Below are 21,529 nucleotides of genomic sequence, written 5' to 3'. Positions count from 1 at the left end.
TCTCGTTGTTCCCAGTAGACTGGAGACAAAACACCGACCCGGTTTTGGAAGGTATATAGAGTGCTACAGATGCCATGAACTTGGACATGTGGCCGCAGTTTGCCCTCAGAACGCGGAACCAATGGAATGTAACTTTTCTGTGGGGCATGGTTCGCGCTGGGTTTCTACGGTTCAGCACAGTTCTTGCAGTTCAGAAGAGGACGATGAGGACTCCTATGTGGCCCCGCGGAAAGGACAACCTCCGTGTGCAACAGAAGCTGCAGGGAAAGTTTACCCCGTGGCATCAGAAAAGACCAGAGGTGGACTAGAACACAGAGCGCTTGGCGCAATCGTCACAGGAGTGACTACTAGCCTTGGTATGACAAAGGCTACCGATACCGCCATAAGCAGAAATCCAAGTGAGTCAGACCAAAGGAGTGTTGACTGGAAACGGTTCTATGAGGCTTCCCAACAAGACATTCAACGCCTCATCGGCAAGCAAGAAGTTTTTCAGTGAGAGGTCTGCACGTTAAAAACAGAGCTGGGTAAAGTAAAGCAGCCAAGTGCTACAGGAGCGACTGAGTACCCAGTGGGTCCCCGCCGAGCAGCATGATGAGCTGAAGGCCACCCTGAGCCTTACCCGAGCATCACTGGAAGCAGAATACAAAAAAAAACTAAAAATGTCCAAACCTTGGAATCTGAAAAACTGAAGTTGGATAAAAGGCTTCTAGAGCTAAAGTGGATAACTGAAAACACGTCCCAGCAACTCACAGCTATAAAGGAGGACAAACTCAAGCTGGAGAAAGAGCTGGAGAAGCAGAGAGCCCGCTCCATCACCAAAAATCAGTACTCCCACGTGAAAGAGGCATGGAAAACAGAAGCAGCAATACTAGCGACAAAAACTACAGAGATCCAAAATCTGAAGGATGCGCTGACACAAACCCAGAGCAAGCACCGGGAAGAGATGAAGGCCCTGAGAGGAATTGAATTGGCAGCTGTCTTGAGCCAGAAAAGAAGTATAGAAGGACAGGTTCAAGACCTGAGGAAGAACCTGGAGTTTGAGTGTGCTGGTCACAAGAAAGCAGAGAAACAACAGCGTGACCTAGGCGAAGAGCTTGAAGCTCTGAAGACTGAGTGGGACACTACGCTGGACTCTATTACTGCTCAACAGGAGGTCTAATGAAGAAAACCTTTAAGAAGAGGTGGATGTCAGACATGTCTGACAAAGAGGTTGGTGCACGGGATAGTGCACGGGCCGCTCACAGGACAGTGTTTCGCTGGGGGGAGGGATATGTGATGCCGTCACTGCCCTCTAAGGGCTAGAATGGGGCAGTTGTGGGACTTTACAGCTCTCATAGAGTTAATCATTCTGGAAAGGTCTGTTCAGCTGTGAGTTAATGAGCTAATTAAGCTAGCCTGTATAGTCAGGAAGTGATACAGAGATTCCCCACCCCCCCTGCCAGACACACACTGTTGCGTTATACAAAGAGGGTGAGAGACGCTGCTGCTATACTGATCTGGGAAGGCACACACAGACAGACCTGTGAGAGACTGAACGGGGACCTGCTGCAGGTAAAGTGGGGAAAGAGTTTAGTTCTCCCACGATTAGTTAGGGACTAAGCAGTATTAGTCAGTACTCCTGGAAGGAGTTAGGTCTTTTGTTTCTGTTTTGTGTTATGAGTTAACCTTGTACCTGCTTTGTACCCTGTAAATAAACCCTGCTTAGAAAGTACAGTGTGTCCTGCCTTTGATCTGGACAAAAGATCCGACGCTGGGACTGAGACGTCACAGTGTATATATATATATATATATAAATATATATATAGTGTGTGTGTGTGTGTGTATACTATGTATATATACTATGTATGTATCTGTCGCTCTGTCGAGAGAGAGAATGAGGGGGTTATATGTATTGTTTTTTTATATATATATGTATATAGAAGTTGAAATCCAAGGATTCCTGCGGTGCACAGCCAAGTAGAGTAGCGGACCAGCAAGGTGTGAGTTAAAAATATGTTTTATTGGTACAACATGGTACAGGGGACACACACTCTGACGCGTTTCGGACTGGTATAGTCCTTAGTCATAGAGCTAATTCGCGCCATTCATCCCCACTGTTTTAAAGAGCTAAGCCCGCCCCCCTGCGTCATCGAGCTTCCCGTTTTTGGCGCGAAAATCGCCAAAGTGTAACCTGATTGGCTGTAACTCCCAGTGAATGGGATAGCTAGCTGCCGTGGGTATGCATCAAGAGGAGGGAAATGACGCGCGTTTAGCTTCAGCGCGCAGACCCCTCTGCTGATGCACGCAGCGTCGTTGCTAAGTGATGCTTATAAACAATAACATTGAGCCATCCATCCCAATAAACGATACATTGCTATGCTTTGCTTTGCGGGGTGACAAGGGAGGCGGGGAGGGGGGAAGCTACTAAAAGACATGTGGGGATGAAGAAAAAGGTTAAAACTGACATACTATGTTAAATAGTATACAGAAAACATGAATGACATACAAAGACATTTGAACATTATATAGCGAATCTAAAACCTGAAATGGAGGTGACATGTGTAGGTAGAGGACAAAAGTTATTCTATAATGTTTATCATATTAACATATTCAACTTATATTGATGTTAATGATTGGCATTTGTACTAATACATTTGTTATAGTATGCGAATAAACATATGTCATTAAGGAATGCACAATATAAAGGTATTAGTTAAGACAGTTATTGTCTGAGTGTGCGAACAATATACCTGGTCTCAAACGCAAGCCAATCAAATATATTGAATGGAAATACAGTGGATACTAAATGTTTATATTCTCAGTTGTCTTCAACAACAATTGTTAATAACATTTGAATAAACGAAAGCTAATTAGAATTTGTAGATTTTTTTGGACCAAAATATAGGGCAAATCAAACAAAAGATTGGGCTCATTCATCAGTTTGAGTCAGGTTAGAAAGTGTTTAAGCTCCCAATCTTGATTCATGCCCCTGGGAGCCAATGTCCCAAGGGCATAAATCCAGTACATCTCCCTGCGGTTTAATGATGCCTACCTGTGTCCTCCTCTAGGATGTATAGAGATGTTCTCAATGGCACTATACGTAAGTGTTTTGATAGATCCTGAGGGACATGTGTTAAAATGACGCGCTACAGGAAAGCGTTCATCGCGGTTCTTGATACTGCGGATGTGCTCTGTGATTCTGACTTTCAGTGCCCTAATGGTCCTGCCTATATAGCCACTACCACATGCACATTTCAGTATGTAAATTACAAAGTTAGTGTTGCATGTCATAAATGACTCTAATCGGTAAACTTGCCCAGTGTGAATATCTCTTACTGATTTTAATGGTTCAGCATACCTGCAGAGATTGCATTGACCACATCTAAAGAATCCTTTGGGCAGATGTTTGGTATTATTAACCTTTGACTCAAACAGACTAGGGGATACATAGTTGCCGATGGTTTTGGCTTTCTTAAACACCATTCTGGGTTTTTGTATGGTATAGGAATTCAAATCTGCATCTAATTTTAGGATTCCCCAATGTTTCTGTAAAATGTATCTGATCTGTTCTGCTTGTTTGGAGAAAGTGGTTATGAAAAGTGGGCACTGGTTATTAAGATTATTATGTAGTGTCTTTCTGGGGTTTCTCTTTTTTAAGAGGTGCTCCCGATCTGTTTGTAGGGCATGATTAAATGCGCTCTCCAGATCTCTCTCCACATAACCACGATCTCTGAATCTTTTCTTCAGATCCTCGGCCTGTACCAAAAATGATTCTTTTGTGGAGCACAATCGTCTTAATCTCAGAAATTGTCGTTTTGGTATGCCCTTTATAAGGGGTCTTGGGTGGGCACTATTCGATCTGAGCAGGGAATTTTTGGAGTTTATCTTCCTGTAGATGCTGGTCTGTATTTTCTGACCAACATCAATGTACAAATGTAGGTCTAAATAATCAATCTGTGAGTCACTATATGAATGTGTAAATTTTAGATTATACGTATTCGCCTCAAGATATTCAAAGAAAGCGTGTAAAGTGTCATTATCCCCATTCCAGATAAATAATAAGTCGTCAATAAAGCGACGCTAAAAAATAATATTTTCTCTAAAAGGGTTAGTGTCACCAAAAATATAAGTGGATTCCCAAAATCCCATATAAAGGTTTGCATATGACGGTGCAAATGACGTGCCCATTGCTGTGCCTTGTGACTGTAAATAAAATTGTGAATCGAACATAAAATAATTGTGTTGTAACAGAAACATAACCGAATCCAACAAAAAAGTGTTTTGTGCCAAATTTAAATTAGAGTGATTGAGAAAGTGACTGATTGCTCTCGTGCCCAAAGTGTGATCAATAATCGTGTATAAAGAGGTTACATCGAGCGTGACCCAAGTGTAACCATTAAGCCATTGGATTCTTTGAATATCTTGAAGCAAGTCCGCAAAGTCCCTTAGATAAGCGGGTAGTGTTTTTACCAGAGTTTGTAAGAAATAATCAACGTACCTAGATAGACCATCTCCCAAAGATCCAATGCTAGATATAATTGGTCTGCCCGGAGGACAGACTAAGGTTTTGTGGATCTTTGGGAGATGGTGAAAAATAGGTACAGTTGGAAATGGATTATAAAAATAGGATGACTCACGACTATTAAGTACTCCCAATTCCCTGCCCAGATCAAACAATTCCCGGATCTCCACTAGATATGACTGTGTAGGATCTTTATCTAACTTACAATATGCCTGTGTGTTAGACAGCTGTCTCAAGGCCTCTGTGCGGTAAGCTTCCGTATGCATAATAACCACTGCTCCCCCTTTGTCCGCATTTTTAATGATAATGTCAGACCTCTTTTTTAACGAATTCAAGTTTATTCTATCTTCTTTGGACAAGTTGTCAAAGGATGGAACAGTGAATGTATAGCAAGATCTTGGCAAGATCCTGTAAATCCTTCTCCACTAGCCTCTCATAGGTCTGTAAATGAGGACCCTTGGAGAATGATGGACAGAAAATAGACTTACTCCTAAATTGTGTATGTTTAGTACCACTCAAAAATGAAAACTGCTCTTCAGTACTCATGGAATCTGAAATAATATCATCTCTGTCAAGATCTACCATGTCCTGAAGTACCCCATACTCTTTGAAAGATAATCTATCCACCTGAAGCTCATCAACTGTCTGAGAGGGGTCAATAGGATCCCTGTCACCCAGCGGAGGAGGTTCAGCGTAAGATTTATCTGTTGATGCAAAACATTTTTTTAAAGACAGTTTTCGGACATATTTCTGTAGATCGATAACCGTGTTAAACAAATTGAAATCATTCATGGGGGCGAAGTTGAGGCCCTTGTTCAACACGGCTATTTCACCCTCTGGAATAATAATCCCTGAAATATTGATAACGTTATGGCCTTCCATCATGGGTCGATTTTTCTTTTCTTCTGTGCCCCGTCTTTTGTTCGAGCGCCTTGTCCCTTTGTGGAGTTTTTTGACGCCTTTTGACTCCTCAGGTCATATGATGTGGATGCCTCGCCATGTTTCATATTCCGGGTTTCATAATCTGTATTCTCGCCATATCTATCTGTATCCTCGTCTGTGGAGAAGGATACTGTATGTTGGTGACTTTCTCCATCAGAAATGTCCGATAAGCTTGATGTTTCTGCAGATTTTTTTAGAATGGATCTTTTTGGTGTTGACCTTCTGGATCTATCTTTTTTATTGTTATTCTGGACTCCTTTTTGACCAAATTCCTGGCGTGCAGTATTTCTTGATGGTGGAGGTCTCTGCCAGACGTAGACTTGGTGACGCTCGTAGTCCATACGGTCCCTCTCGAATTTTTGCTGTTTTTTTAGCATGATTTCACCTTCCACTTTCTCAACATTTTTTGACAACTTTTTATCCAAAAATTGGAAGACTTCCAATTCTTTAAATGTGTTGAGCTTCTGCTGTAGGTCTTTTATATTCTTCTTCACAATTATCCTTTCTTGGATTTTTGTTTTAATGATCAAGTCCATTAACTTCATGGAACATTCGTCTAATATGTTGGTCCATTCCTGTTCAAAATCTTTAGATGGAAATCCAAAAGACGGCGTCTTTTTAACGCGAAGACCTCTGGGGATCCTTTTTGTAAGGACATAGTTATCAAGTGTGGTAATGTCCCACCAGAGTCTTATGTTCGTTAACAGTATTTTTTCCAATTTGGTGAAGTAAAGTTCCAAGTCAGCATTGTCTTCAACCATATCATGGGGGACATTATCAAAAAGGTATGCTGCCCTACGCTTTCTCCCCGAATTGTCCGCACATTTATGTACAAAAGTATCATTCACAGATCCCTCTGATTCAGAACCTTCCATGTCTTCCTCCATTCACAGAAAAAAGTCACCCAAATACCAGTATTAAAAATAGAAAAATAATGAATATACACCGTCAAACTGACTTAAGCTGGTCCCTACATGCATAAGACTTTTAAATGCTTGTTGTCATCTTCAGATGAGCGACTGTGTATATAGCGTAGTCGGTGGTTTGGGGTATGAGTCCCAAAAACAGTGCTCAATCCAATTCTGAACTGTTAGTCAATAACAGATTTAAGTCCACATATCATGGTAACAGGAAACTATATCAGCCAAGAGATAGAGTATTTTGACCCAGTGCTATTTGAATGCAGCAAAGACACTTAATGTATAATATATATATGTATATATGTATTGGGTAGGTGGGTTTATTGTATGCATTTGGGGGCGGGGAGGTTGTATATATTTGAGGGGGTGGGGATTTTTTTTTATATTTGGGGGTGGGAAGTTTTTTGGTATATATCTTGTGGGGGGTAGGGAATGAGTGAGCGTGGGGTAATTGACAGAGGGAGAGGAGAGAGGGGGTGAGTGAGGAAAAGAGGGAGTAAGGGTGCGTCCCCGCAAGCGCTGAGCGGGCGACGCTTACCGCGGTTACTTGCATATATAGATAAATATATGTAAGTCCCCGCTCACGCAGTGCTCGTGCGCGGGCACACACGCTCACCCGAGCTCGGCCCATATGTAAACAAAAAAGACTAACTTTCTAGCGCGCTCAACTACCCGCAATGCCCCCGCGCGCGCTTGCGTAAATGCCAGGACACCCGGCGCTCATGCTTGGAGCGCTTTCCAAGCATGAGTGCGCTCAGCGCCAGCGGGGCCGCAGCCTTAGTGAGAAGCAGAGAGAAATACATGCGAGGCGGGAGAGTGAGATGGGGTGAGACGGAAGGGAGAGAAATACATGGGAAGGAGGGAGAAAGAGAGGGGGCTCGTGAGGTGTGAAATGGGAAAGGGGGGCGCGGCGGGCAATAACGCCTACACGGGGGGGGGGGGGCTGCTTAAAATGTTTGTCCCGGGCCCCACGATTTCTGTTGGCGGCCCTGAATAGGGCTGAGAGATTCTGACAGTTAAGGCAGTTAGTCAGTCAGGAGTCAGTTAGTGAGTTGGAGCCCAAGTAGTCATGGGGAAGGTAGGGTCTGAGTGTCAGTGGTACTCAGACTAGGCTAGAAACTCCCTTTAGGTCCCAAAGAGTTCATGTTTTTCCATCATAATAACATTATTTATACAATGGGTCAGTATTTACTCTGTGATGGGTGTCACACAACCATAACGCATTGTTTGACCATTTTTCACTCTCCTGCATTCAGTCATCTTGCATAAAGAGGTTAGTATTCTCCGTATGGAAGCCATTGTCTCATGGCTGTGACTCCACACAAGATGGCGCCTCGCGCCAACTCTTTTTCATGCGTTTTCTTTTCACCACGAATCAGCCAATCAGTACAAGAGGGACCATTGATTGTTCTGATTGAGCACTGTAAAGGCGGGGCAAGACTTTGACAGACGTGCTCTCCAACCAATCCTCGCGCCGATTGTTTCCCGACTCGTTGCCGTTCATGACGTCAAAGCCCACTGAGCCAATGAACTGGGACGCTGCGCGATTGGCAACCCGCTTGGTCTATCCCATGGTCGGAGGAGGGCGGAGCTACCGGGTTTTTCCTGGGCGCCATGTTACAACGCGGTCAGTCCCGGCGGATCTCTGAAGATGGCGGCAGCTGCAGCGGTGGCAGGAAGATATTACGGGACTGAGGGCGACAGGGCCCCGAAGAGGCAGAAAACCGACGGCACAGACGACAACGTGGCGGCGTCCGCGGTAAGAAACCAGGTACAGGATATATTCGGGGAGCGGGTGACGCAGCCCCTCACATGATGCGCGTGAGGAGGGGGAGTAGAAGCCATATGTAGGGCTATATATATACACACACACACATGCATACACGCACACACACTATGATCTCATGTGTGTTAAGGGTTACATATGTATATTCATACTTGTTTGCTGCAAGTGTGCACGTGGTAATATTTAGGTTCTCCTTCTGTGCAAGTGTTTAATTTGTGCACATCTATAACTACCTGTCGACACGTGTCTATCTATATATAAGTAAATGGATGAGCACACAAGACAAGTGTGCTCAGAAAGAAATTCACTTGAATGCGCACCACTAACAATTAAGATAACCTTTAATAGTATTTTGCTTAACATATATAACTAATTGTGAATGTAAGTGATTAAAAAAATCAAACCGCCGAAAGTGAAACTGTATAGCAAAAAGAAATTGCTTGTAATACACTCAAATAATTATACTTTACTGACAAGGAATAAATGGCATAATCCAGTACTGATGGGAAACCCATCAAAGAGCAAATTCTAGTAACACACCTAATAATTCAAATGATGGAAATTTGGACAAAAGTCCGTGCTTACTTTAGTTACAATAGGCATGGCTGGGTAGTAAATTACATTAAACCTTATCCCCCTTGAGGATAACAAAGGAAATAATGACAGGAGAAATATTCTGCCTTAGTGCATATATTGTGTGTGTGTGTGTGTGTGTGTGTGTGTGTGTTTCTCTCTATCCTGTTTCCTCTGTTTTCCAAGCGTTTGAGGCCCACGTCCTGCACAAAGAAAGGACTTTTGTGTACTGTGTGCAAAATACAGTTGCATATGTACGAACTATATGTATACAGAAGTTTTTTTTGGTGGTACAACAAACACTTTAATGTGTGGGTGTGTATGCACACGTGTGGGAATGTATATACACACTTCAGCATTGGAATGGCCATAGCACATAATATATTTCAACATTTTAAGAATAAGGTCCATTCAATTAATCTGTATGAAAACTGTTGAGACAATGGATGCATAATTTTTTTTTTTGCACTTCTCTGGTATTTCTTAAGAGAATTTATTTATTAAATATTTTACCATGAAGTAATACATTGAGAGTTACCTCTCGTTTTCAAGTATGTCCTGGGCACATAGTTAAGACAAATAATACATATTTACAAATACAGTTACATAAATGAACAGGGTATACATTATATACAAGACATTGTGTGCACAGTTAAAAATTGTGTGTGTTACAGACCAGATTAAAATGTGACAGCCTTAGATTTGAAAGAACTTAAACTGGTGGTGGATGTGAGAGTCTCTGGTAGGTTGTTCCAGTTTTGGGGTGCACGGTAAGAGGAGGAGCGGGCGGATACTTTGTTGGTCAAATGTATATTCAGAGGGCGTTGTTAAAGGTGGCAGCAACAGGAATGCTACTTTTTTAGCGTCTGTATACCATGCATCTATTTATTCACAACACATTTTACATGGCAAGATATGTTGACATGGAAATCTTACTCTGGCGTCTAAAACTTAATGCCAATATTGTTTGCTAACATAGCACAGCTATTGCAAGGTCATTTATACTGTTTTGTTATTCATCAATAATTTCCCTATTCTGTTTAAGGAAGGATACGAGGACCCCCACAAGACACCGGCATCCCCGGTTGTCCATGTGCGGGGGCTGATCGATGGTGTGGTGGAGTCAGATCTCGTTGAGGCTCTGCAGGAGTTTGGAGTTATCAGGTACTGTATATAGAGATGCATCAAATTGCTGGGATAATAGTGTAATTTATATCAAAATATGACCCAGGCTACCTGTGTGATGCAGCTACCTCCAGGTGGGATTTGGTCTCTTTCTGGCATTTGGAAGAAAGCGGTCTTAATTATTTGAAAATTGTTACCTGTAAGTAGTGGCTATACACCCGGAGTGACAATGTAGGCATAACAATGAGTATTAAACAAAAACACCTTAAGAACCACAACATAGAAGTGATGTAAGCTTGTGGCTAGAAGTTGAACACGACTGTAGCAATGCATTGCTGGTACTGCAGGTGTTTACCTCTTCACTGTCAACAGTGCAGCAATTGTACTGATGGGCTTAGTCCTACAAGGCTGTAGGCTGCTGGCTCCCTGACATCAGTCTAGTGCAGGAGTCTAATCTTTCAAGGAAGAGCCATTTTATTTAAAAAAAAGTGTCAATATTCAGAGCTGCAACACATGGATGAATATTACACCCCCATAAAAGCATACATATACTGTACACACACTAATAGGTATACTTTGTAAGCATTAATATATGACAAACTTACTTTAATCAGAATTAGGGAAAAGAGATATGTGGGGGAATAAAATGCATCTCACAATAAGCCCCCTTTGTTTTTTCCATGCAAAAGTGTCATTTTTAAATACACACTACCCCCCAATACACACTTACATGGGAGCCGGCGCTGCTCAGGCCTCTTGTTGCTGTCTGGCATCTCCACATTTACTGGCATGCCTCTTGCGCTGTTCCACGCCGGGCCTCTCTGATGTCGGCCCGTGCCGGAAGTGACAACGCACACTTCCGGCATCGGAGGCCTGTCTTGGGACAACAGCTGGGGGAATGCCAGGCGGCAACAAGAGGCCCAACCAGCGCTGTCCGGGCTCCACCCCGCAGCCTAGAGCAGCACAGTGAGGAGAGCCACATGTGGGTGCTGGAAGAGCTGCAGGTGTAATCCAGGATGTTTAAAGCCAGAGTTTCTTTACCCTTTGTCTGAACTCTTCTCCCTTCTCTTCAGTTATGTGGTAGTGATGCCCAAGAAGAGACAGGCCCTGGTGGAGTACGAGGACATCCTGGGCGCCTGCAATGCTGTTAACTATGCGGCAGACAATCAGATCTATGTGGCGGGTCACCCAGGATTTGTGAACTATTCCACCAGCCAGAAAATTTCCCGCCCTATGGATTCTGGTGACGACTCACGAGGTGTCAACAATGTGCTCCTCTTCACCATTCTCAACCCCATTTACTCCATCACCACGGTATGCTCTGCTTCACACGTTGCCATATGCAGTTTCTTGTAGAGAATCGGCAACAGCTGTTCAGTTAAATATACCATTGTGAAGAGAGAAATGTAACATGTTCCTTAAGATTTTGACCTAGTGTGTTTTATTTTAACTGAGCCACTTCAATCTTTTGAACAAGCTGCATTTTGTGAATTACCTGGATTCCTGATTGTCAGCCCCTTTTAAGGCTTGTTATATAGTGTCCGCGTGCGCGACTCTTATAATTGGCTGAGGTTAGTCAGCCCTTATACAAGGGCCGCGCGCGCACAGCGGTGAGCGTGGATCCGGCCAACAGCAGGGAAGATGGGGAACACCACACACCCTCTCACTCGCGCACAGTATACACACAACGTGTGCGACATGTGCCTTCGCACACAGTAGATAACAGCCCTAATACTCTTGCTACCAGGGTGGCCTGTAACACTTTGCAATGCATTCTGAGGCACTGTCTGCAAACAAGGTAATTGCTGCTCAAAAATCAATGTTTTGAAATGAACTACAAATCTTTATGCCTATTAAGCGTCCAAGCATTAATGTGACTGAGAAAATATGATCTTTCACATTTGGAATTCATGTTTGTTTCCATATCTGAGTGCACTTGTCCTGCAGTGTTTCTGGCCTCTCTGTGCTTGTATGATTTTAAGATTAAGAAACATGCATGCATTGATGGTTAGTAGCTCGGTGGTTATACCAGACATGAGCAGTGTGCCCAAACTTCAATCCTAATAATAATAGCATGTTCTTGTATAGCGCTGCTATTTTTCATAGCACTTTACAGAGACATTTTGCAGGCACAGGTCCCTGCCCTGTAGAACTTACAATCTGTTTTTTGGTGCCTGAGGCACAGGGAGATCCTTGACATTTTGCTCCTCCAATCGCTCACTGCTTCTGTGTTTAGGTTACAGCAGGGGTGTGATTTTTCTGGGGGTGGGGCACAGCGCTTGGAGGTCCCAGGCTCTTTCCCAAAGCGTTTAAATGAAATGCCTGGGGGCCGCAAGGCCTCTAAATTCTTACCTTGTCTCCGATATTGTGGTGTCAACTGATCCCGGTGGGGGAGCAGGGGGTGGTGCAGGGGAAAGTTTGTGCACCCATGGATTACAGTACTTTTTTAGCAGCTGCTCACAATGTAATTGCTGCACATATGATGGCAGCCTTCTAATCCTCTTAATACCTCCCTTCTGCAGGATGTGCTGTACACCATCTGTAATCCATGCGGGCCTGTCCAGAGGATTGTCATCTTTAGGAAGAATGGAGTCCAGTCCATGGTGGAATATCCTTTCAAAGTGGCATGTTTATGTAGTTGCCTTTCAATTCTTTACAGATCAGCACCATTGATGCCACCTACCCTGTTTACCTTGTGCATACTATAAATCTTAAGACCCCTCTTTAATATATCCACTACCGTTTCAGTGCAATAGCATGTCATTTACTTTTGGCCAACCCTGCCCATCAATGTCTAAAGATTAATATCAAATGTCCTAGTTTGCTTGCAAAGTTTCCATTGAGTTGCCAGTGTAGCTTTCTGAACATTTAGAGGGATGTCCAGGAGGAAGCTGCAAAGTCTTTGGGAGAGCGGATTGGATATAGATATCTATCACACAGATTTCTGGTGTTTGTAGGCTGGATTTTAATATACTACGTTCAAGCCCAAATGGTTTTTCCTTGACTCCTCACACATTTGATTCTGTGCAAAGCGCCCAGCGTGCAAAGGCCTCCCTGAACGGAGCAGACGTCTACTCTGGATGTTGCACCCTTAAGATCGAATATGCCAAGGTAAGCGTGTGGTATTCTCGCTGTGCTGCGGTCTTGTTATACCCTGCTTGGATTTTGACTCACACTTCCTCTTGTCTGTCCCGCAGCCCACACGACTGAATGTGTTCAAGAACGATCAGGACACCTGGGATTACACTAACCCCACGCTGAGCGGACAAGGTAACCTGTCCCAGTCTACTTATGTTGTGTGTTTATATGCGTTTTCCATTAGCCTCTGATAAAATGCACAGGTGGCAGTCCATGCTCTGTAATGCCATTGCTTTGACTCCTGGATTCATTCAGGAAACTGTTCGCTACTTTGGGGGGTGGGGTTGTGCACGCATCAGTCTTCTATTCCTTAACAGCCTATGGCTGCATGGCATCTCTACAGTATCACTTAGTAAATGTTTTGCGTGCATTTTGTATTTAGTCAACTCTTGGTTTTTCTCTCAATACTGTTGCCAAGCAGTGTCAAAGTATTTCCCCGTTTTTAGCAAGCATAATCTGCATTCCACCAAAAATTTGGGTCTTTTTCGAGGCAATACCACCCTTTTTAGAAAAGTTGGTGATTTTTGAAATGGAGCTCTGGAATTGATAGTTGTACAGTAATCCTCAAACTGGTTTGTAAAATGCAGTTATGACACTGCTGTCCTGTACTTTGGCAGCTTTGCAGGATCTGTACATTATTCTGCAGATATTAGATGCAGTTTCCCCCAGATCAAGCAATGGCATTACACGACCAGCCTTTAACACATGACAAATTTCTTTTCCAAGGTACATACTAGAATCTATGTGCAGGGGCCAGCTCAGTGCTGCGCACTTTTTTTGGGGGAGGAGTGCCTAAGATGAGTGCAATGTCTCAAACTGACCTCAGTGGTGGCGGTTTGGTTTTCAGGGGTCTCCCACTAATGGGACATTTACCGTCCCTCTTGGGGTCCAGAACTGACAGGCCAATCTCTGCACATTGCTTTCTAAACACTCAGTGTAGAGAGACAGCACTAGTTCCTCTGCCCCGGAGAGACACATCGCAGCAATACCAGGCCATCTGCAGATGTCACACACGGAGAACATCACACGGTGACCAAGAACTTGCTGAAATGGGGCTCCAACACGCTACAGCAGTCATGCAACAAGCACAGAGAAACCAACACGCTGCAGGCATGTTACAAATACAGAAACTGATTACAAAAGGCATGTTAACAAGTACAGAGGAAAGGGTGCAACATGCCACAGTATTTACAGAGAAACTGAACTCTACACGCCATAGGCTTGTAATAACAAAGAACACAGTCGCGTAACAGGCACAGAAAAATGGGGCTCACTATGCCATGGCAGACAGAGAAACTGGGCTCTACATGCTACAACATAAACACTATAAGAGGCTCAGAACCCCACAACAAACAGAGGAAAGTCTCCTCACGAACACCAGATCATAAAGTGTCTCAAGTCAAGAAGAGCTGAACACACCTCACAGTCCCTTCAAGATTCAGGACGTGCCTCCCTGTGTGGCAGATGTCAGCTAGCAACATTCCTCTGTGACAGGAGGCACACAGAGCGTGCAACTTCTCACGTGCGCACACTACAAGAGAAACACGCACATGGCGTACACAGAACACGAAGACACGTTAGTGACACGTGAGCCTTTTTCAGAATGCCAATTGTTGTTTGACTTTCGTGTACTCATGACTATAAAACCATGTGATGCAGGGTCGCTGCGTGTGTTTGGAGCGCCATCTTTCAGAGCTCTGCTTACTCTCGCTTGAGGTGTCCAATGGTAAGAGAAATACAGATATGTTTTTGTGCCAGTGGAACGTTGTACTTTTTGCAGCTTCTGTAAGTAACCTTTATTATCTTTGTGATCAATACCCCTTAATAAAGTGCTTCTGTATTAGGCTGCGCTTATAGTGCCGGCGACAGCAACGCGACGTCGCGTCAAAACCAATGCATCGGTGCTTATAGTGGACGCAACGGTGTGACGGAGCGACAGCACTACCAACATTCTGGTAGTCAGTGAATTTGCTTTTTGGAGTGATTTCTCCACATGTGACTGGCTATAAGCCAATCAGGGAGCTTCTCTGCCTGTCTGCCTTCCCCCTTGCTGACGTCGCTGGCCTTGCAGCCAGCGACTTCTCCAGAATCTGAAATACAACTTTCGCAATGGTGACTGGTGATGTCATCGGTCCCGTCGCTGGCTGTATAAGCGCAGCCTTATGCGTGTATTGGAACAGGGTTCAATTGAGCTTAATCTGTTGCTCATATTTTGGGTTGGAGTGCATTCTCTATTGGGTGGGAGGGGAGAGCTGTGTATCAAGGTTGTTTTTGTAGAAAAGATGCAAACTTTCCATTGTGCATTAGCTTGTAAGGTGCTGTAGTTTTCACCCGTGCCCTCATTTTTTAATTTGTCGTGTAGTCAGGCCAGTTACGTGCATCCCATATGATGGAATACAGAATTCTGTATTCCCTCAAACTTCACTAGTTGTGTGACGAACCTCAAACGCTAGGTTTAAGGAACTTGGATAACAAGTTTCTTATACTTGACATAATCATGAGCAAATGTGCTTTTGCCTTGATACAGAGCCCTTAATCTGCAACAGGACAGCAAATGACATCTCCCCTTATGTCTGAGTGCCCTTAATTCCAGTGTTGGACATCACTGATTTTTGACTGCGGAGTTTTGTTAGGTAGTCAGTCCTGACTAGTTGCTACTTTTAAAGTGGGGGGGAAACTGTCTGATCGCCTTCTTCCTCACAGGTGATCCAGCTAGCAATCCCAACAAACGCCAGAGGAATCCCCCGCTACTGGGTGACCACCCTGCTGATTATGGTAAGAGCTTTCCCTGTGACCTGGCAACAAGGTGCATTATACACACAGCTACCTGATATATGGAGAATGTTTTAGAACAGTCTCTGACCTCTTAAATGAGGAATGCCAAGCTGTAGATCGGGCACATCAGTCGGCTTCTAATATTGGTTATACGGCATTTTTGCACCATATAAAATCTTGACAATTGAGGGCCGCAGTTGAAATTGACCCATCTCAGACTTTTCCCTTTGCTTTTTAACCACATTTTAATTTCTCTTCTAATTGTTGACAAACTCGTACATTAAACAATTTATCTCCTTGGCGCCCCAGTGATATCAATGTTTCTCATCAGGAGGTCCTCACGGAGGGTATCACAGTCACTATGACGAGACGTATGGGCCACCACCACCCCACTATGAGGGGAGAAGGATGGGTGGGGGCCCCCCTCCTGTTGGAGCCCCCCGCAGGGCCCCAAACCGCTACACGCCTCAGTATGGACACCCGCCACCCCCAGAATACAGTTCCCAGGCTGATAGCCCTGTGCTGATGGTGTACGGGCTTGATCCCAGCAAGATGAATTGCGACCGTGTTTTCAACGTCTTCTGCCTGTATGGCAATGTGGAAAAGGTAGGTGGACAGTGACATACTTTGAATGTTTGTTGATTGGGGCCTTCTCTAGGAGAGGGTCTATCTCTGTAAATGTTTTCTTTACCTCCGTGTAAGAAGTCTTAATAGACTCGTCATTCATAGCTCAGCATCAGTACTTGCTATTTAAAGGTAGACCGGGGCAAACTTGGAAAAGAACCCAACTGACCCTCACAAGAAATATTTAACTATAGTGTGTTGTGGTTTGAGCTTACAGGGGTTGTCAATATTGAACAGGGCCAATGTTATTAGTTTTACTTGTGTCCTAGGAGTGACGACCCTTTAAAGAACATCAGGTTATTGTCAGATGTGATGTGTAATACTACAATGTGAACCCTACAGGTGAAATTTATGAAGAGTAAGCCAGGTGCGGCCATGGTGGAAATGGCAGATGGATACTCTGTGGATCGTGCGCTCTCTCACCTGAACAATAACTTCATGTTTGGGCAGAAGCTGAGTGTCTGGTGAGTTGCTTGGTTAGAAGGCTGAATATATGCAGTGCCACTTACAGGTGCTCTTGGAAAAGTGTTGTCTTGTGACCTTTCTCTATCTGCTTATGAGGTGTGGCCAAACGTTTACATTTCTATTACGAATAACTCTTTTAAATAAGGATTTTATCTTTATTTTGTTCTTTCTTTAATAAACCACATCTGGGTGACTCGGTAGGTGCTGAACAGGAGTTTGACAATATATAATGACCCTCCGTTTTTATTTACGCTAACATATTTCAGACCTCAAACCCACTAAATTTATTATCCCCACTTGGTAGCAATCCAGATGCTTGAAGAATGTGTATGTTTAGTAACTCACATCTGCTTTCCCCCTCCGGCAGCGTGTCGAAGCAGCAGTCTATCGTGCCTGGCCAGTCATATGGTCTGGAAGATGGGTCCTGCAGCTTCAAAGTGTTCAGCGGCTCTCGCAACAACAGGTTCTCCTCCCCCGAGCAGGCCGCAAAGAACAGGATTCAGCACCCAAGCAATGTGTTGCATTTCTTCAATGCGCCTCCAGAGGTGACAGAGCAGAACTTCCTGGAGGTAAGTAACATCCCCTGTGTCACCTGCCAAGGCGTTTGGTCTGTAAAAGAATTAAGAAGCCATTACCTTTAGCTATTTTTTTTTTGCATGTTCACAGGATGTAATAGTTAATGTAGCAACAGTGTTCAAAACAGCTGTCTGACCAGGTTTTCTAATTCTGCCTTTTGCTGTAGAATGCAGCACGCAAATGTTCTGTAAACTTCCCTGTTAAGGTTTCTGCCATCATAGCCCAGAATCCTGCTTCGTAAATGCTGAACGACAAGTGAGGGTGAAGCAGGCTTGACTATGTGAATGCACTCATCAGTTCTCTGAAACAGGTTGCAGCTAATATGAAGCAGCTGCTACACTTGTTTCACATCTTTTTGTCTCTCTTTTTTTTAAATTATATATAGATTTGTGAAGAGTTGGGTGGGAAGAAGCCGGCTTCAGTCAAGGTCTTTTCCGGGAAGAGTAAGTATTGTCCAGAGAGCCTTTGCTACTTCCTTGCTTTGTGATATTTAAAAGTAGCAATAGGTTTCCCAAGGAAACGCATGTTTATTTCTTTTTGCTACCTTCTAGAATGCTAGCGGTTTTCAGAATGTTTTACAAACTCCAACTGAGAGCTGTAGAAACCGCAAAAGCCAAAGCAGGACAACTTCAATTTAAAGATTTTTATTAGAGTGGATTATGCTCTGAAATTATTAATTGGGTTGTGCGGGTACATTGGTAGTAACAACATTTTACTAATTATTTAGAATCCTTCTGGATTAAGTTGCAGTTCTTGACACCACTGCTCTATCAGCCTTCAGCAATTTAGGCTTTATTGATGCAGTGCCTCCATAATTACTTGCGCCACTCTTCTGGTTTGTCCCCCACTTATATTCTAGCAATGCGGTGTAGTATATATGTCTATTTTACATCTAGGTGAAAGGAGCTCCTCTGGATTGCTGGAGTGGGAGGCAAAGAGTGATGCGTTGGAGACCCTCAGCCTTCTAAATCATTACCAGATGAAGAATCCAAGTGAGTACAACCTTTTATTAAATGTTTTTTGACTTGCGCAGTAGGCAGGTGTCAGCACTAAATGGGGTGGATGGGTCACCAATGCAGTCAGCGCTTGGTTACTTTGGGTAGTAGAGTATCTTTTGTTCCATGTCACATTTATAACATTTGTCACATTCTAGTACTGAATCTTTGAAAAGCTAAATCTTATTTTGCATTAGATTAAAAGGGGTTGGTTTGTCTGGAAGGCATTATCAAACAACTAGAACCTATTTTCTACTTGGCCATGCTTTAACGTGAAGGGTATCTATGAAATGTAACAGTGTATGGTGCCAAGAACAAACATTTGACAAGCATCCACACATCATAGGCCCTCCACTGGTCTCAACATCCCCTGAGGGTTTCTTTAGCACAGAACCAGCCTAGAAGTAGTAACATTTAACTTGTGCTCAAGATTAAGTAAACAGTCTTTAGTACTGTGTACCGCTTTTAAAAGTCTTCCTTCTCCTTTTGCAGGTGGCCCGTATCCCTACACCCTGAAGCTGTGCTTCTCCACCACTCAGCATGCATCATAACTGTCAGCAGACACCACTGGCTCCCTGCCACTCCCACATGTATTCCCGAGCAAATGTTTTACAGTTGGGCTCCCAGTCCACAGGGCCACTTTTATGTTGAAACAGAGCAGATTTCTTTGTGACAAACTTTCGTTTTTTTTTAAAACTGTCGTTTTGTGTTTGTACTTAGAAGCACATCTCAATAAAAGCTTTTTGAGGATATAATGCATGTGATGTGACTTTAATTCTAGTCTGTCACAGTAGTGAGATTACAAGTAATTGATACAACCAGCAATGTAACTTGAACCCCCTTCAGTGCTTTGCGGTATGTTTCGGGCCCCATTGGTACTGAAGGTTATTGTAAATGTTTCTGATGGGCCAAAAAGCCATCTCTAATTTGCAGCACATGGGGATAGAATGACAACAGTAATGTTCAGATCTACTGCAGATGTCGTTCATGTTCCCTTCTTATTCCACCCATTATAAATTACAGATTGGGGTTTTACAGAGTGCCGTTCCATTCTCCCAGCACATACACACTATACTGCATGGAATCCGGTTTTGGTGCACTGTCCGTGCCAGTTTAAAGTGTGGGCCATGTATGTTATAAAAAGCGTGAATAAATAATACAATCTGAGGGTTAATTTTCACAGAATAACAAGCGAGTTTATTTGTGTAACTGCTGCACACAGGAGACAGCTTATAACCAAAGATCTCTGCCAGTTATCTCTACAACATATATTTATTCCCTAAAGCTCACGCCCCCTTTATGAGGTGGCTTGTGCATCATTACATATGCGTATTAGATAAAAAAATGAATGTAAGAACATTAGTGTCATAACATAAATGTATAAGGATAACAAAACTTAAGGAGTCGGCTAAATTCATTATACCAGCTTGTGACATTTTAGTCCACATATGCAACTTTTCAGGGTCTTGTGTTAATGTATTTCTTACGGGGGTAGATTTGACTGCGAGACCCTCCCTCTACTTCTACCACTTTAAATGTGAAGTGACAGCTATTTCTGATTCCAGTTTTCACAACGGTGTCTCAAGGTTTGCAGCTAGCTAGATGGTTTAATATCAACAACAAAAAATTAGCTGAGCAAGAAAAAGAAAACATATTTATTTAAAATTCAAAGTTCCATTTCATGCAGACAGAAGACAAAATGGGTGACAGACAAACATACACATCAATATGGATGACAGACAAAAAATGGCTGCTTGGATCCTAGTGCTGTTTAATTCAGACCCCCCCCCCCCCCCTCTGTCACACTCTCCACTTTCTCAGTCCCTCTTAGTCCAGAGACACATAGGGAGACTCGTATTGTATACTTGGGTGCTTCATCTGATAGTGCTTGTAGGTATATACTGGAGTGAGAGGGCGCCTGCCCTCTACTGTCGGTTTTGTATGGCGCTGTGGCCAGAATGTCTTTCAGAGTTGGATCACTGTGATTAGCATCTTCTTTCTTCATGGGACTGCTGTTTCTAGTATCTGCAAAGAGTGGCATCAGATTGGAAGAGGGGGTAGCACATTTGTGGATCACACCTTTGCAGATCACACCTTTGCAGCAAGTAACACATGATAAGTACCATTAACACACAGCAAAGCATTCATCAGTTTCCCTCCCAGTGATCCAAGCCATCCACCTAGCCCCAAAGGATCCCATTCTGTCACTTGCCTTTCTTGAATCTCTATTTCCTGATCACCCTGACAGTGGGCACCTTTGGGTTAATCCCTTCTCACTCTAGGTAGGACAGGAAATAGACTTTTGCAGGTAGGCCATATAAGGCCCCTCCCTCTACCTGCACTTTAGTCTTTTTTCTGTCCTCACAGCTAGGAGTAGGATTTTTTTATTTTCTAAAGGGCTCACCTAACTGCACCTTGTGCAGCTATCCAGGGACCTCAACTTCTCTGCCCTGAAGCTCCGGTCGACGCGCCCATGCGGGTGGCAAGACGGAGACCCCCAGGAGTCGGGGGAACCCGATACACACGCGGGCGGGGGAGCAGCCGCGAGTCGTGAAGACACATACTAACCACACTGGCTTCTGAGCGCCTCGGTAAGAAGCTCCAGGAACCCGGCACAAAAAGGAGGGCGTTTGCAGCTGCGAGCCGAAGGCTCAGATTCACTGCAATAGCGTCTGGAACGCTGCGGTATTAGGAACAGTACACGGGAGCGCGTCATGTTCCGGTCGGCGGATGTGTGCACAGACACGCAAGCGTGCACGAGGTGTGACGTCAGAGGAGCGACAGAGACACTGTTTCTGAGGAGAAAAACTGCAGCATGGAACACTCAGCAGGGAGAAGCCAAGTGCTGGATATGGAAGCTAAGATGGAGACTCCTAAACGTTCAGTTCCCAAGACTAGGTGAGTTCTTAGTTTTAGTACTACATGGTAAGAGAGGATCTATATACATTAGGGTGTATACTTGGTATTTATTTTGTTTTTATAAAATAGCTCGGTGGTTACCCTCCCGGAAGCAGAATCTTCAATGGGTACTGGGGAATCCCTACAACATAAGAGGAAAGTAATTAAGAAAACTAAATGGTGTAATGCGTGCGAGAAACCAGCTCTAATA

The 21,529-nt window shown here is 43.7% G+C and overlaps 1 protein-coding gene across 5 annotated transcripts; it reads left to right on the top strand.

The window, feature by feature from the left end:
• The first annotated feature begins 7,942 nt into the window (after window positions 1–7,942).
• LOC142499229 (heterogeneous nuclear ribonucleoprotein L-like) lies at window positions 7,943–19,175 on the top strand. 5 transcript variants are annotated; one of them, XM_075608293.1, is made up of 14 exons: window positions 7,943–8,122; window positions 9,768–9,886; window positions 10,921–11,161; window positions 12,370–12,457; window positions 12,864–12,958; window positions 13,045–13,117; window positions 14,830–14,943; window positions 15,689–15,760; window positions 16,092–16,366; window positions 16,727–16,848; window positions 17,217–17,418; window positions 17,811–17,868; window positions 18,322–18,417; window positions 18,913–19,175. In XM_075608293.1, exons 1-14 carry the CDS (start codon window positions 8,015–8,017, stop codon window positions 18,969–18,971), a joined length of 1,722 nt encoding a protein of 573 aa, XP_075464408.1. In that variant the 5' UTR covers window positions 7,943–8,014; the 3' UTR covers window positions 18,972–19,175. The 5 variants fall into 5 exon arrangements, with proteins under 5 accessions (XP_075464408.1, XP_075464407.1, XP_075464406.1 ...); XM_075608292.1 differs by having other exon boundaries at window positions 7,943–8,134; window positions 14,830–14,940; XM_075608291.1 differs by having other exon boundaries at window positions 7,943–8,134.
• Window positions 19,176–21,529: the final 2,354 nt, after the last annotated feature.

Source organism: Ascaphus truei, chromosome 7 (assembly GCF_040206685.1).
Source record: "Ascaphus truei isolate aAscTru1 chromosome 7, aAscTru1.hap1, whole genome shotgun sequence".
Lineage (NCBI taxonomy): Eukaryota > Metazoa > Chordata > Amphibia > Anura > Ascaphidae > Ascaphus > Ascaphus truei.
The sequence above is the reverse complement of the archived record's forward strand: the minus strand, read 5'-3'. Positions and strand labels throughout refer to the sequence as shown.